This window comes from Hyperoodon ampullatus (assembly GCF_949752795.1).
Source record: "Hyperoodon ampullatus genome assembly, chromosome: 8".
Classification (NCBI taxonomy): Eukaryota; Metazoa; Chordata; class Mammalia; order Artiodactyla; family Ziphiidae; genus Hyperoodon; species Hyperoodon ampullatus.
The window spans coordinates 55391652-55407187 of NC_136921.1; the positions used below are offsets into that span (position 1 = coordinate 55391652).

General features: G+C 37.1%; 1 protein-coding gene across 1 annotated transcript in view; it reads left to right on the forward strand.

Moving 5' to 3' along the window:
• The window catches only part of THSD7B (thrombospondin type 1 domain containing 7B), a gene marked incomplete at both ends in the record, with an annotated part of 801311 nt that overhangs the window by 522944 nt on the left and 262831 nt on the right, over positions 1–15536 (forward strand). The window contains one exon of the mRNA XM_079709630.1: positions 6974–7237. Within this exon, the coding sequence (XP_079565756.1) occupies positions 6974–7237 (264 nt within the window). The remainder of the gene's footprint in view (positions 1–6973; positions 7238–15536) is intronic.

The following is a 15536-nucleotide window of genomic DNA, read 5'->3' on the forward strand; positions in this document are numbered from 1 at the left end:
TTCTTAACTCTAAAGATAGGACTCTTTTAGTTAAACCAACAAATTTGTTTTTATTGGGTAAAGATTAATCGTGGATCATGTCAACTACAAACTGGCACTTGCCATCTACCTCTACAAGGATTAAATCAGGAGCTGCTGTAGCTGCTGACATTCAACACCCGCTGAAATGTGTTCAGGGTGGAGATTAGGAATGAGGTATTGTGTGCTCTGTGAAAAACAGGTCTTCAGATAGTTAGATATTTTCAGGAGATGATTTTATGAACCCAATCCTTGTATCTCCTCATATCTAGAAAAGCACTAAAATCCTTCATGGTGACATCTGCTCCTTGTGACTAGCAGTGACCTTCATGAGACTAGCAGAAACCTTCTGCAAAAAAATGTGCACTTGATTGCAAGTAGCCCCCTTCACCAAAATCATATATACACTGACCTTCCCCATTACCTCTTTGGAGCAGTTTCTCAGAGCTATCTGAAATGCTGTCTCCCAAGCTATAGTCCTCATTTTGCCCAAAATAAAACTCCACTCACAACTCTCAGGTTGTGCTTTTTTTTTTTTTCAGTTGGCAATCATGATCTTACAAAAACCATTTGGGTTAATTTGTATTGTATTTCTGAGAATGTATACAAGCATTTAATTTTCTTTAAGCCAATTAAGTAGTTCTTTTTTACAGTTTAATTTTGATAATACCATCACCAAAGGTAGAAACATATATCTATAATGTACACACAGACATATAAATAGGTACAACCAGAGATCGCATAGCCTCATTTTAAAACTTAAGTCATGAATCAGGTATTACAATATAAAACCTGCTAGTTTATAATAACAGTTGGAATAAGTTAACTCACTTGGGTTTTAAAAGGCTTCTTCCCCCCCCAACACCCCTTTATTTTTTTCCATCTCAGAAATTGGAGTTAGTCTAGATAAGAGTTTCCTGAGAGGACCTGGTAAAACATTTACATCTCAAAGGCTCAGGGAGATAATTGTAAGCTCCTCCTAGAAGGACTTCTGTTCCCTTTGGGTCAGAATTTTGAAAAGATGTTTTATAAAACCAGCTTCCTCTGACTGCGTATGTAAAAGCCAGTTTTGGAATGTCAAGAGCGTCCCATCTTGACCTTTTTCAGGATGACATTTCCTTCATTTCCCAATTAACTACTTGCATGTATAAGCTCCTTATAAACATAAACGTCTGACTCATACCCTGCCAGGTTTATCTGGCACCACTTCTGATTTGAAGGCTTTGTTTCCCATTTTAGTGTTCGTTTGTCAGGATAAAATTACTATTGAAGACTAGTGGGCTGATTGTGCTGTTTGTGAGCTTCACTCCTCTGGGTGGCACCCTAGAGTCACCTCAGGGCTTTCACGGGTCTCAGTTTCTCCCCCTGGCTGTATAAAATCTCCATGGAGACTGGAGCACGGGTTGGCCAATGTTATGTGTGCGTCCCAAGAGCAAATTTCTTTAAATTAATGAGTGGGTTACTCACACTGAATGGTGTGAGGGCTTGCCTCTGCCACTCCCATAAATTTCCCAGTTGACTGAGAAAACTGCAACTGGTTGGGAGAAGCTGTGTCCCTAATCTTCGGAGCTGAAAGCTCTCACATGGTATCTTCACTTTTATTCAGACAAACTCTGTTAAGGTATTCAAGAAAGATACCAGGCTAGCCCCCTACCTAATCACCTAGTCCAGACCACTTGGTGTCTTTCAACTGAGCAAGCTCCCACTGTCTCTCAGCGGGGGTAACCCACTCAGTATCTTTCAACTGAGCAAACTTTTCCCAGTGTCTTTCGACTTGGTAACCCAGCTACCTCTACTTGAACCTAAGTTCAAGGAAAACCTACTCTTCATGGCAAGGAGTCTAACAACCACCAAATAAAACTCAGAATCATCAATCAGTATGTGAGATCCAAGACCCAGGAGAGACATACCCAGTTGTCTGGACTCCCCGAGGAAGTAGACAAGCACAAGGGGCCCATGTTGGGACCAAGGCTCCGGATACTTGTAGAGTTCAGGCAAAGGAGAGAAGTCAGCTCTTGGTCCCTTTGTGGTCACCAAAACATTCAACTGAAAGAAAAATGCACAACATGAGAGTTGTGACTTAAGGTTTATCCAGGGTCTTACTGAGGACTCTAGCACAGGAGACAGCCTCTCAGATAGCTCTGAGGAAGTACTCCAGAGAGGTAGGGAGGGAAGGCTAGTTTATATGTGATTTTGTTGCTGTTAGGGAGTACATGCAGTCAGCATACATCTTGGTAGACACTTACAGGTAGTCACAAAGAACAGCAATCTCAAGGTAATGAGCATAATGCTTTTCTGTGTGTGGGAAGATACAAGAAGTGGGGTTTATTTAAATTCTTCCTGAAATGCATCTAACTATCTAAGGGTCTGTCTGTCCAAGCACAGAGCATCCTGTTATTGTCTTTAATTTCCTCTGTGTGAAACACTGAGATCACTGTCAGTCAGCAACTTCAATGGCTTAATCTTTGTAGACATAGATGGAGAGCAAAATACTCTTCACTCTTCTTTTGTTTGCAGTATCATTGGTAGAAAAATAAGGAGTGAAAAATCTGCACTTCTCAAGCTTATTTTTATTGTGTACTAATGCGTGTGTTTTTGTTTTCCCCCTGTAATTTAGTATTAAACTTAATAATCAATTTCTAACATGAATGATAGTAAAAAGGGATGGGCTCAGACTGTAAAGCAATATGATTCTCTAACACAGACACACAGAAGAGCGTACAGACACAAGTACAAGCATCTTCATTGTATAGGGGACCATCTACGGTATTTATTTTTCTTTTTCCATTTTTTAAGCAGAAACCTTAATATCTGGGTGTTTTTTGTGTTGTATGCAAACTAGATAATCACAGGTTTCAGATTTAGTGATAATTAAAGCAGTTGTTTACACAATGCTGTAAATAATCCTTCAAATAGTATAATCTATTTAGGTTATTCATATGTATATATTCAAAATAACTGGGTAACTAATACCTATTAAATATTGTAGTTTTGTGTTTTTGTGGAATCAGTTACAAATTTCCCTCTGACTTAAGAGGAAAAAATGTCTTTAGAGTTGTAGTAGAGATTGATTTTTTTTTTTTTTTGCGGTACGCGGGCCTCTCACTTTTGTGGCCTCTCCCATTGCAGAGCACAGGTTCCGGACACGCAGGTCCCGCGGCCATGGCTCACGGGTCCAGCCGCTCCATGGCATGTGGGATCCTCCCAGACCAGGGCATGAACCCGTGTCCCCTGCATCGGCAGGCTGACTCTCAAGCACTATGCCACCAAGGAAGCCCTGAGATTGATTTTTAAAATATTTTTTAAAGTACTGGCTGGTTCTGAATCCAAGGTTTAATACTGATTATGACGAGAATGTAATCAAAGTTAAGCACCACTGGTAATTGGTTTCTTGTGGTGAAAACCATCTCTACATTAACTAACTTGCTCAAAGCCTTCTTCAAACAGTGATGCCATGTAATTAAGAAGGATATCACAAATATAGAGATAGCATATATTTCTACAAAATATTTGTTCTGCCAGTAACTTTTGGTTACTTTGTACACAAACATTTTATTATTTATTCCTTTTCTCTCTCTCTCTCTCTCTCTCTCTCTCTCTCTCTCTCTCTCTCTCATTTCTTCCTTCCTTTTTAAAAAAAAACTTTGCTCAATTATTCAAGGAATAATTCTTGTTTACCATTTATGTGTGCTAGGCCTTGGGAACACTGTAAGGGAATAGACAGACATGACCCTAATTTAAGAGCTTCCAGTCTAATGAGAGATAGAGTTTTGCTACAGACAGTTACAACACAGTATAGTACCTGCTACAATAGCTGTTATATAGGGTGCTGTATTAGTTTTTTATTATTGCTTCTTTAACAAATTGCCACAAATTTGATAGCTTAAAACAACAAATTTATTCTCTTACAGTTCTATAGGTCTGAAGTCAGACATAGATTTTACGGGGCTATAAGCAAGATGTTGGCAGGGTAGCATTTTTTTTCTGGAAGATTTAGGGGAAAATGTTTTCTTTTCCAGCTTCTAGGCGCTGCTTATATTCCTTGGCTCATGGCTCCCTTCCTCCAAAGTCTTGAAATTCAGAAACATTACATCTGTTTGATCATTCTTTCATAGTTATTTTGCCTCTGATTCTTTACTCAGCCAGGAAAGGTTCTCTGAATTTAAGATCATGTGATTATGTTGAACCCAGTAAGATAATCTCCTTATCCCAAGATCCACAAGCTTAGTCACATCTACAAAGTTCATTTTGCCATCTAAAGTAGCGTGTTCACATGTTCCAGGGATTAGGATGTAAAAAATCCTTGCAGAGCCATCATTCTGCCTACCACGTGCTACACAAGTACATAAGAACACCTCTTCTAGAACTGAGATGAAGAGTGTATTCAAGGATGACTTTCTGGAGGGAGTGATCTATCAGTTTGGACCTAAAGGACAAATAGTCATTAGCTAGGAGATGGAGGGAAGGTAGAACTGGTGACAATTTCTGGAGTAGAACATGCAAAGGCCAGCAGTTAAATGAGTAGCTTCTAGGAACTAAAAAGTGCTCAGTATTACTTATAACATGCTAGAGGCAGAGTGATGCAGTCGGAGGCAAACACTAATAGACCCAGATCCTATGGAACCTTGATGACCAAGATGAGGAGTCTAGACTTCATTCCATGAGCTGTGGTAAGTCACTAGAGAGTTTTAAATAGATGAGTCATGTGATCAGATTTCCAGGTTTGTAAGTTGGTCCTGGCTGCAGTGCAGGGAATAGATTGAAGGAAGTGAGTTATGGTGGCAATAAAACCTTGGAAGGTGCCATTATAGTGATTTAAGCTGGAGATTTGGAGGAGGGCTAAATATGGGTGGTATCAGTCAGAATGGATACAGCGGACTGATTCAAGAGATATTTAGGTATTTGAAATGATAGATCTTTGTCGTTAAACAGATACAGGTAGCGCAACAGAATGATTCAAATGTGACACTCCAGTTTTTGACTCAGGCATATTGGTAGAACTGGGAAATGCAGGAGAAAGAATGGTTTTGCTGGTCAGAAGGTGAGTGTAGCTTTTGCCCCATTGAGTTTGACTGGTTCTTTAGGTGTAGATTTCCAGTCTATGGCTCAGAAGCTTGAATAAGAAATCTGGGCTGAAGATAATAATTAGGGATTTAAAGGTTAGAGATGATTATTTAAACTCTTTGGCTGGTGAAGGTGTAGGATCAGAAAAGAGCATCTAGGGCAGTGCCCTGAGGAAACCTATCAGTTAAGAGAGGTACAGAGGGAGAAGAATTCAACAAACTAACAAAAAAGGTGTGCCCAGAGAGATGGTGAGGGTGTGGAGTAGGGGTGAGGGACATAAAGGTAAGGTGTGATGAAACTTGGGAAAGATATTTCAAGAATCATGGCATAGTCAACACTCAGAACTATTGTTGAATGATCAGGTCTGAAAGATAAGACGTAAAAGATAGTTCATGACTTTATTACTTTGGCAAGAGTAAGTACTTTAAGGAATCGGTAGACTCAAAATCTAGGGTTAAGTGTGTTGAGAATAGAATGGAAATATAAGAGATGGAGACAACGGTCCTTTGTGGACATTTGAAAAGCACCCAAGACTTGGGTTACATGTTACATGCTGGGAAGAAGGCGCCAATCCTCCTCATCCGTTGATGTATCTCTCATGCAGTGAATTCTCACAGTGGTGATAGATGCTCTGCTCCTCAAACTTATTCTCAGGAAGTGCGCCTAGTGGTAGAGGCAAGTGAATACTTCCTCCCAGAGGGACAGTGGTATGGCCGAAGCTTCTACAAGATCATTTCAGGTCCTGCAGGAATCCTTATTTATTGTGGCCAGAAGCATCACAGAAGGCATAAAGCCAATCGTCCAGGTGACAACTGTAGAATCGCTGTGTGTAAAGTAAACTAACTGACAATAAGAAAGTAGTCTGTGCCTCAGCTTATTGCAAGCATTTCCAAAACAGCCATAAGGACTGGAGATAAACTAATAAAGTTGCCTATTTTTTTTTATATATATAAGCAGCCAAGACTCTCACTAATGACCCATTAATAAGGAAACAAAGTGGAATTATTAGATCTAGGAGAACTTTTAAAAATCTAGAGAAGTGTGTTAGTAGCAAAGTTGAGTCAAGTTACAGGCCATCTTGGGATCCATTAAACATGATGATCAAGTACTCACAGCTTTGAAAAATGACTCTGCCTTGTCATTACTCAAAGTTGGGATTACACCTAAAAGGTCTGTCAAAGTCAATTGGTAAGGTAAGGTCGTATTATAAAATACATAACCTAAAAAGGTCTCTCAAAGTACAAGTCATACCGTTTTCTCAGATTAAATTATCCAAAATGAATTGAGCATTTATTTCAATCTATTATTTCTGTCAACATTTGTGAGCTGCCTGATAACAGGAACCAAAATAAGTTCCAGTTTGTCCACCACACACCAAGTGACACCCAGGCTCACTCCAGGGCCATTGTCTGGGAGGATATCATTTTGTTCCTTGAATAAATAAACTGCTTTTAAAAAATTACTTGAAAAAAAGGGAAGGACTTAATACTTAAACCATTTTGTTCATTTCCCTGGTAACCATTAATTTCATGGAAAATGGAGACAAGGTAATCTATCTGTTTTTTATGAACAAATTATAGGGAAATCAATATTAAATACATCAAGGACTTTTCTATCTGTTGAGCCACTGTAGCAAACATCTTCTAAGTATTTTTTGCCTCTCTCCAACATGAGACCTCTTTTTTTCAAATTAACTTAAATTTCACAGTTGTTGTGGGAATTGCTTTCATTGTCCTAGGATTTCCTTCTGTGTTTAAAAAAAAAATGTAAAAAAGAAAGGCTTTATTTTATTTAAGACTTAATAGTCTAAGAGCTTTTAAATAAAATGTGAGCGAGTTTTAACAAAACAGCAGATGTGAAATTAATAAATCAATGTCTCTCATTGGAACAGGGAAAAGCAGGAAGAAGGAGAAATGCCAGGATGCTGACCTGTACCCTCTAGTGGAAACAGAACCATGTCCTTGTGATGTGTTTACATCTCATCCTTATGGAAATTGGTCAGATTGCATTCTTCCTGAAGGCAGAAGGGAGCCTCAGAGAGGATTGCGGGTACAAGGAGACAGCAAAGAATGTGGAGAAGGCATGCGTTTTCGAGCAATAGCCTGCTCTGATAAAAATGGAAGACCTGTTGACCCCACCCACTGCAACAGCTCTGGTAAGGAGATGGGTGGGGAGTAACAGATGAGAACATTGACATACAGCCTAGGAGGGCCATCCCAGGTCTAGAATTGGTAGCCTCGTTCCTTAGTAATTACTTCAGTTCTTCTTTGTCAAAAGCACACCACCTCTCATAAAATATAGACGTACGAAATGCACATATCCATATCACACTGATTATCTGGAATGTGATCGTTTGGGATCTTTGACTCACCTCATTCTATACTTCACCTATTGCCGCTTGTTTCCTGGCGGTGAGCTCAGTTGCTCTTCCTCTAAGAAAGCCGAAGCCCAATGCAAATGAATATATTTTACAGTGTTTATTGGTACTCTGATCATATATCTAGAAGGCATCAGTCCTTGAATTTCTTATAAGGATGTTGACAAAATACCAATGAAAAAGTTAATTTTAAATGTTTTATGGTACAGTGTGTAAGTATACCCAAATTTATAGACTAAACTGTAGAAAAGGAATTAGGCAATCTGGCACAATTTTTGAGTTGTTAACTAAGGAGAAGACTGTATTTTTATTTATTTATTTTTGAACATTGGGATAATTTAAAAGATATGGGGAACAGAGAAAGGAATGATGATTAAATGCACCTGGGGTAAACATTGATGGAAGAGGCTGAGACTAATGATTACAATGGAACTTACGAATTTCCTGCTGTATTTTTTGGTTTTTAATTACCTTAAGAAACTGAAGTTAGGGATTTTACAGAAGGTATGGATAGAGAGAATTTATATTGGAATGGCAAACTCTGAAAAAAGATGAAAGATTTTTGTCTCCATCATCAAGGTCTTATATCCTAATAAGCTTCCTAATAATACCAGAAATGGCAAATTGAATTCACTTTTAACACACAAGTAAATCATAGTTCATCCTTATTCTTTATTTCTGATGTATCAGCTCGTTTTAGTTAGGATATACCTGGATCATTATAGGAACGCAATTTAAGGTTTAACGATTTTTAATTAGTGTCATCATTGCTGTGCTTCCTAGGTTAGTCTACAGAATTGCATTCAGTGATTTTACTTTCAGAAACATTAAACACATCACAAGCAAGTAATGGACCCATTTTACAGAGGCCAAAGTTGGTTTGCTCTGGTCTTTATTTTTCACCTTAATATACATAATGATTTATTTTTAAATTTTTTTCTTGAAATATATTTGACATATACACCTTGAATTTATGCAGTGCTATAACATATTAATTCAAGACATTTATAGGTTGTAATATGATTGTAATTGTAGTGATAATTAATACCTATAACATTATATAATTATCATTTATTTTTAATGGTTGGAATAATCTAGTCTCAGCAAGTTTGATTATAACACAATATTGTTGTCCGTATTCACTGTATTGTGCATTAGATCTCTAGGACTTATCTACTACTCATTCCAAGTTTGTACCATTAAACAAACTATTCTATTCCTTTCTATCCCTCTGTTCCCATCCCCTGGAAACTACCATTTTACTCTGCTTTTGTGAGTTTGGCTTTTTTAGATTCCATGTATAAGTGATATAACATGGTATTTTTCTTTCTCTGTCTGACTCATCTCACTTAGTGTAATATCCTCAAGGTCCATTCAGATTGTCACAAATGGAAGATGTTTTTCTCATGGCTGAATAATAGTCCATTATGTATATACACTACAAATTCTTAATTCATTCATCTGTTTATGGGTGCATAGATTGTTTCTAAATCTCGGCTATTGTGGATAGTGCTGTAATATACGTGGGACTGCATACATCTCTTTGATATTCTGTTTTTATTTCCTGTGAATATATACCCAGAAGTGAAATTGTTGGATCATATGGTAGTTCTATTAATTTTTTAAGGAACCTCTATATTGTTTTACATAGTAGCTGCACCAATTTACATTTTCATCAACAGTGTGCAAGTATTCCCTTTCTCTACATCCTCATTAACAAGTATTATCTCTTGTTTTCTTGTTGCTATTCTAAAAGGTGTCAAGAGATAGCACATATGGTTTTGATTTGCATTTACCTGATGATTAGTGATGTTGAGCATCTTTTCATGTACCTCTTGGCCATTTGGTTGTTTTCTTTGGACAAAGTCTATTTAGGTTCTCTGCCTAGTGTTTAACTGGGTTGTTTGTTTTTTGTTATTAAGTTGTGTAAAATTCTTTATATATTTTTGGATATTAACCTCTTATCCAATATATGGTTTGCAAATTTCCTCCCATTCTGTAGGTTGCCTTTTCATTATGTTAGTTGTTTCTGTTTCTGTGCAAAATCTTTTAAGTTTGTTGTGATTCTATTTGTTGACTTTTACTTTTATTGTTTATGCTTTTGGTGTCATATCCAGAAAATCATTGCCAAGACCACTATCGAGGAGCTTCTTTTCTACGTTTTCTTCTGGGAGTTTTATGGTATCAGGTCTTATGTTTAAGTCTTTTATCCATTTCAAGTTAATATTTGTGAGTTGTGTAAGATAAGGGTCCAATTTCATTGTTCTACATGTGTTTATCCAGATTTCCCAGCACCATTTTATTTTTTAACATCTTTATTAGAGTATAATTGCTTTACAATGGTGTGTCAGTTTCTGCTTTATAACAAAGTGAATCAGTTATACATATACATATGTCCCCATATTTCTTCCCTCTTGCATCTCTCTCCCTCCCACCCTCCCTATCCCGCCCTTCTAGGTGGTCACAAAGCACCAAGCTGATCTCCCTGTGCTATGTGCCCAGCACCAATTTTTGAAGAGATGATCACTTCTCCATCAGGTGGTCCTGGCTCCCTTACCAAATATTAGTTAACTGAATATGTGGGGGTTTACTTCTGGGCTCTCTAATCTATTCCATTTGTCTGTGTCTATTTTTATGCTTGTATCATATTGTTTTAATTACTGTAGCTTTGTAATATAGTTTAAAATCAGGAAGTGTGATACCTCCAGTTTTGTTCTTCCTCAGGATTTATTTGGCTATTTTGGGTTCTTTGTGATTCCTTAAAAATTTTAGGATTTTTTTTTCTATTTCTGTGAAGAATGCCACTGGAACTTTGATAGAGATTGTGTTGAATCTATATATGATTTTGGGTAGTATGGACATTTTAACAATATTCTTATCCATGAGTAAAGGATATCTTTCCATGTCTTATGCCTTCTTCAGTTTCTTTCAATGAAGTTATAATGTTCATTGTACAGATCTTTCACTTCCTCAGTTACATTTATTCCTAGATATTTTATTGTTTTTGATGCTATTGTGAATGGGATAATTTTCTTTATTTTTCAGATGTTTCATTATTAGCAAATAGAAACAACACTGATTATTTTGATTTTTATGTCCTCCAACTTTACTGAAATCATTGATTAGTTCCAACAGTTTTTAGTTGAATCTTTGCAATTATCTGTATACAAAATAATATCATCTGCAAATAGTGACAGCTGTACTTCTTCCATTCTGATTTGGGTATCTTTTATTTTTTTTGTTTTGCCTAATTGCTCTAGCTAGACTTCTGATACTATATTGAATAAGAATGGTAAGAGTAGGCAACCATGTCTTGTTCCTAATCTTAGAGGAAAAGCTTTCAATTTTTTTTTTACTGAGTAAAACGTTAGCTCTGGGTTTGTCATAGATGGCTTTTGTTTTGTTGAGGTATTTTCCTTCTATACACAATCTTTTGAGTTTATTTTTTAAATAAATTTATTTATTTGTTTATTTTTGGCCATGTTGGGTCTTCGCTGCTGCACGCAGGCTTTCTCTGGTTGTGGCAAGCGGGGGCTACTCTTCGTTGCGGTGCACAGGCTTCTCATTGCAGTTGCTTCTCTTGTTGTGGAGCATGAGCTCTGTGCACACGGGCTTCAGTAGTTGTGGCACACAGGCTCAGTAGTTGTGGCTCACCGGCTCTAGAGTGCAGACTTAGTAGTTGTGGCGCATGGGCTTAGCTGCTCTGCGGCATGTGGGAGGGATCTTCACGGACCAGGGCTCGAACCTGTGTCCCCTGCACTGGCAGGTGGATTCTTAACCACTGCATCACCAGGGAAGTACCTCTTTTAAGGTTTTTATCATGGAAGGATATCGTATTTTGTCAAATCCTTTTCTGTATCTATTGTGATGATCATGTGATTATTTTCTTTTTCTATTAATGTGATGTAATACATTTATCATTTTGAACCATCTTTGCATCCCAGGCTCATGGTGTATAATCCTTTTAGTGTGCTCAATTCAGTTTGCTAATATTTTGTTGAAAAATTTTGCATCTATATTCATTAGTAATATTGGTCTATAGTTTTCTTATAGTGGCTATATCTGGCTTTAGTATTAGGGTAATACTGGCCTTGTAGAATGAGTTAAGAAGTGTTCCCTCCTCTTCAATTTTTTAGAAGAGTTTGGGAAGGATTGGCATTAATTATTCTTTAAATGTTTGGTAGAATTCACATGTGAAACCGTCTAGTCCTATGGTTTTCTGTATTGGGAGATTTTTGGTTACTGTTTCAGTCTCCTTCCTCATTATTGGTCTGTTCAGATTTTCTGTTCCTCCAGATTCAGTCTTGGTAGGTTATAAGTTTCTAGAAATTTATCTATTTCTTCTAGGTTATCTAATTTTTTGGCATATAGCAGGTCATAGTACTCTCTTATTTCTGTAGTATCAGTTGTAGTGTCTTCTCTTTTATTTCTAATTTTGAGTCTCCTGTTGTCTTCTTAGTCTAGCTAAAGGTTTGTCAACTTTATCTTTTTGAAAATCCAGCTCTTAATTTCATTGATTCTATTGTTTTTCTAGTCTCTATTTCATTTGTTTTCTCCCAATCTGTATTTCCTTTCTTCTGCTAACTTTGGGCTTAATTTGTCATTTTAGGTACTGGAGGTGTAAAGTTATTTACTTGAGATCTTTCTAATTTCTTAATACATCCATTTATCACTATAAACTTTCCTCTCAGAACTGCTTTTTGCAGCATCCCCTAGGATTTGATATGTTTTCTCTCCATTTTCATTTGCTTCAAGATATTTTTCTTTCCTTTTTGATTCTTTGATCCATTGGTTTTCAGAAGTGTATTGTTTGGTTTCCACATATTTGTAGATTTTCCAGCTTTCTTCTTGTTGATTTCTAGTTTTATACCATTGTAGTCAGAAAAGATAGTATTTCAGTCTCCTCAAATTAGCTAAGATTTATCTTGGTCCTATCATGATCTAATATCCTGTATGCACGTGAGAAGAATGTATGCTTCTGTTGGTTGGAATGTTCTATATATGTCTATTAAGTCCATTTGGTCTAAAGTATGGTTCAATTCCCACATTTCCGTGCTGATTTTCTGTCTGGATGATCTATCCACTGCTGACACTGAGGTATTGAAGTCTCCTACTATTACTGTATTTTTGTATATTTCTCCCTTCATATCTGTTATTATTTGCTTAATATATTTAGGTGCTCCAATGTTGGGTGTGTATATATATTCATGATTGTTATATCTTCTATGTATATTGACCCCTTTATCATTATAAAATGACCTTCTTTGTGTCTTGTTACAGTTTTTGGCTTGAAGTCTATTTTGTTTGATAAGTATGGCTATGCCCACTTACTTTTGGTTTCCACTTGCATGGAATATCTGCTGTCTCTTCACTTTGAGCCTCTGTGTGTTTTTAGAACTGAAAGAAGTTTCTTGTAGGCAGCATATAGTTGGATCTTGTTTTTCTGTTTTGGTTGTTTTTTGTTTGTTTTCTGTATGTTTTCATTGCTGTTGTTTTTTATCCGCCCAGCCACCCTTTGCCTTTTGATTGGTGACTTCAGTCCATTTACATTTATAGTGATTATTGATATGTAAGGGCTTACTACTGCCATCTTATTATCTGCCTTCTGGTTGTTTTGTATGTTCATTATTTCTTCCCCCTGTTTCTCCCTACCTTTGCAAAGCAGTGGTTTTCTATAGTGGTATGCTCTGTCTCCCCCTTTTTATGTTTTGTGAATCTAATCTAGATTTTTGCTTTGTGGTTATCACCTCCTCTATGAAAGAGGTCACCACTGTCTACCTCTTCTGCCAGAGAGGTAGCCAGTGCTGCTTCCAAAAGCCCAGCCCCTTGTTGTTCATCCGTGGGGAGGGGAGGCCACCTTGGAAATTTTCTACCTCTCCTCTGCTTCCAAACTCTTCTCTTTCTCACTCCAGTGGAATTCTGGAATCTCCCTTTAGGCAGGCTGGACTTCCAGTCATTCTCTTCTCCATGGTTATCTGCCCAGTTTTGCACTCTCCAGGTTCTTTCTTTTCTAATCTCAGTGAGTGGGACTGGGGCCAGTTTGCCAACTCCCTTGTATCAGCAACCCTCACTGAGATCCCCCTTGTTTATTTTTGGATGCACAGGTGGACTAGAAACCTCCACATCCCTTTGTGAAATATGCAGAAGCACTTTTGTTTGGTAATAGATGTCTAATTAGTTGTTACAAAGAGGAAAGAGAAGAGAGAAGAGAGACACCACCATGATGCTGATGTCACCTACATATTGGTTTATTAGTCATTTGATCAAAACCTGTATACTGGTCACCTGCTATGTACCTAGTCTTCTTCTATGATTTGGGTATACAATTATGGGGAAATCAGGGACTTGTGCAGCTTATTGTCTGGTGGAGGATAGAAAAAAAACAAATTAATAAAGGAATTTCAAGTCTTGATTAGCCCTTATGATGCTGAACAGAAAATCTTGAGACTTTAGGGAAGTCCTCACTAAAGTGACATACATTTGAGATGTGAAGAGTGAGATGACAACCATGTGAAAAGTACATACAAGTTAATTTCAGTTAGTGGGATAAGCATGTCCAGAGCATATAAGGCAGAAAACAAGTACTGGCAAAAAAACACAAAGGAAGCCCTCAGGAATGAGGAGAGCTGTTTTGAAATGCTGTGGAAGAAGTAGGCAGAATCTTGTGGAATAAAGCAAGGAGTCTGGATATAATTCAAGTGAAGTCATCAGGTGGGAAGAGTGGTAGATGATGTAATCCAAGTTAGGTGTTTAAAAAAATTACTTTTGACTAGTGTGTATAGATTGGCTTCAATGAAGAAAGGATGCCATTGGGAGACTATTGCAATAGTCAATGTAAGACATGATTTTAGGTAAGACTTAAGATGGCAGTAATAGAGCAAATATAGTGTTAAGATAAAATTCAAAGATAGAATTAAGATTATTCCAAATGCCAGTCATCTTTTAAACAATATATTATCTATCATTCATCTCTAATTTTTCAAGGGTTTATATGTGTGCATGTGGTGTTTAATTTATAAATAATCATTTCAGGTTAGAAAAGAACATATCCTCACGGAAGAGGAGGCATGGAAAATGGAACCAATTTACAGAGCAATAGCAAAAGCTGTTAGAGAATCTAAAAGATTTTCGCTGAATGAAAACAGCGCATTGATCAAGATTTACCAGAGACTTGTAACTTTTATGATATTTGTGTTAAGATATTTTTACATTACATTTTTCAAAAAAAAAGATTTCTAAGAACAGTAAATAAAAATACTCCCAATGGGTCACTTCTAAGGATAAGAGACATATCCATCTATCAAGGGAAAAGAAAACGTTTAATGGTCACTAATAGACGTTTTTTTTAATATCCATGAGTACTCTAACTCACTATTAAGAATTCTATTTTCATCCCAGACAAACTGAAGCAGAGAGCAGTGACTTCAATCTGGCTTTCCTAATAAGAACAGTAAATGCTTTGCCCTTTTAAGCTCCAACATAGGTTTGTCTTCCATCTGCATTTGGAAGACACAAATGGGATTCCCCAAGATAATATCAGAGAAGTTTCCTCATGAGGATAATTATTCCTCATGCTGAGGTGTCCTAGGTGGCCCCTGCTGGTACATATAGCTGTGGGCAACACAGTCACTAAATTCTGAATTATCTATGCTGATGGAATTCATGGAAGGTTCAAACCACAGATACTACTAGCCAGGTCTCTTTGTCTTTAGGAATATCACTGAGGAGACCAGTAGTAAAATTATGCTTCATTAAAAAAACAAACAAAAGAACTTCAGAGTAGAATTTGTATCTATATCCTGTCAGCAATTGTTTACTCCTACTGCGTTCCATCACTGTCTAATGTTAAAGTGTTGCATGTAGTTCTCAACTGTGTGTGACAACAGGGCAGATGTTGACTCATTACCTAATTCAGTCAACAGAATAGCATGTGCCAAAATAAAGATACTTGAGGTGAATTACTTCCAACTATGTCTTTTATCCCAGTGATTTTTTTGGACAAAGAATAGTACATAAAAGCACCCCACACCTCAACACACTTCATTCTTCTCTCTCCCTTTCCCTGCCTTCATCCCTC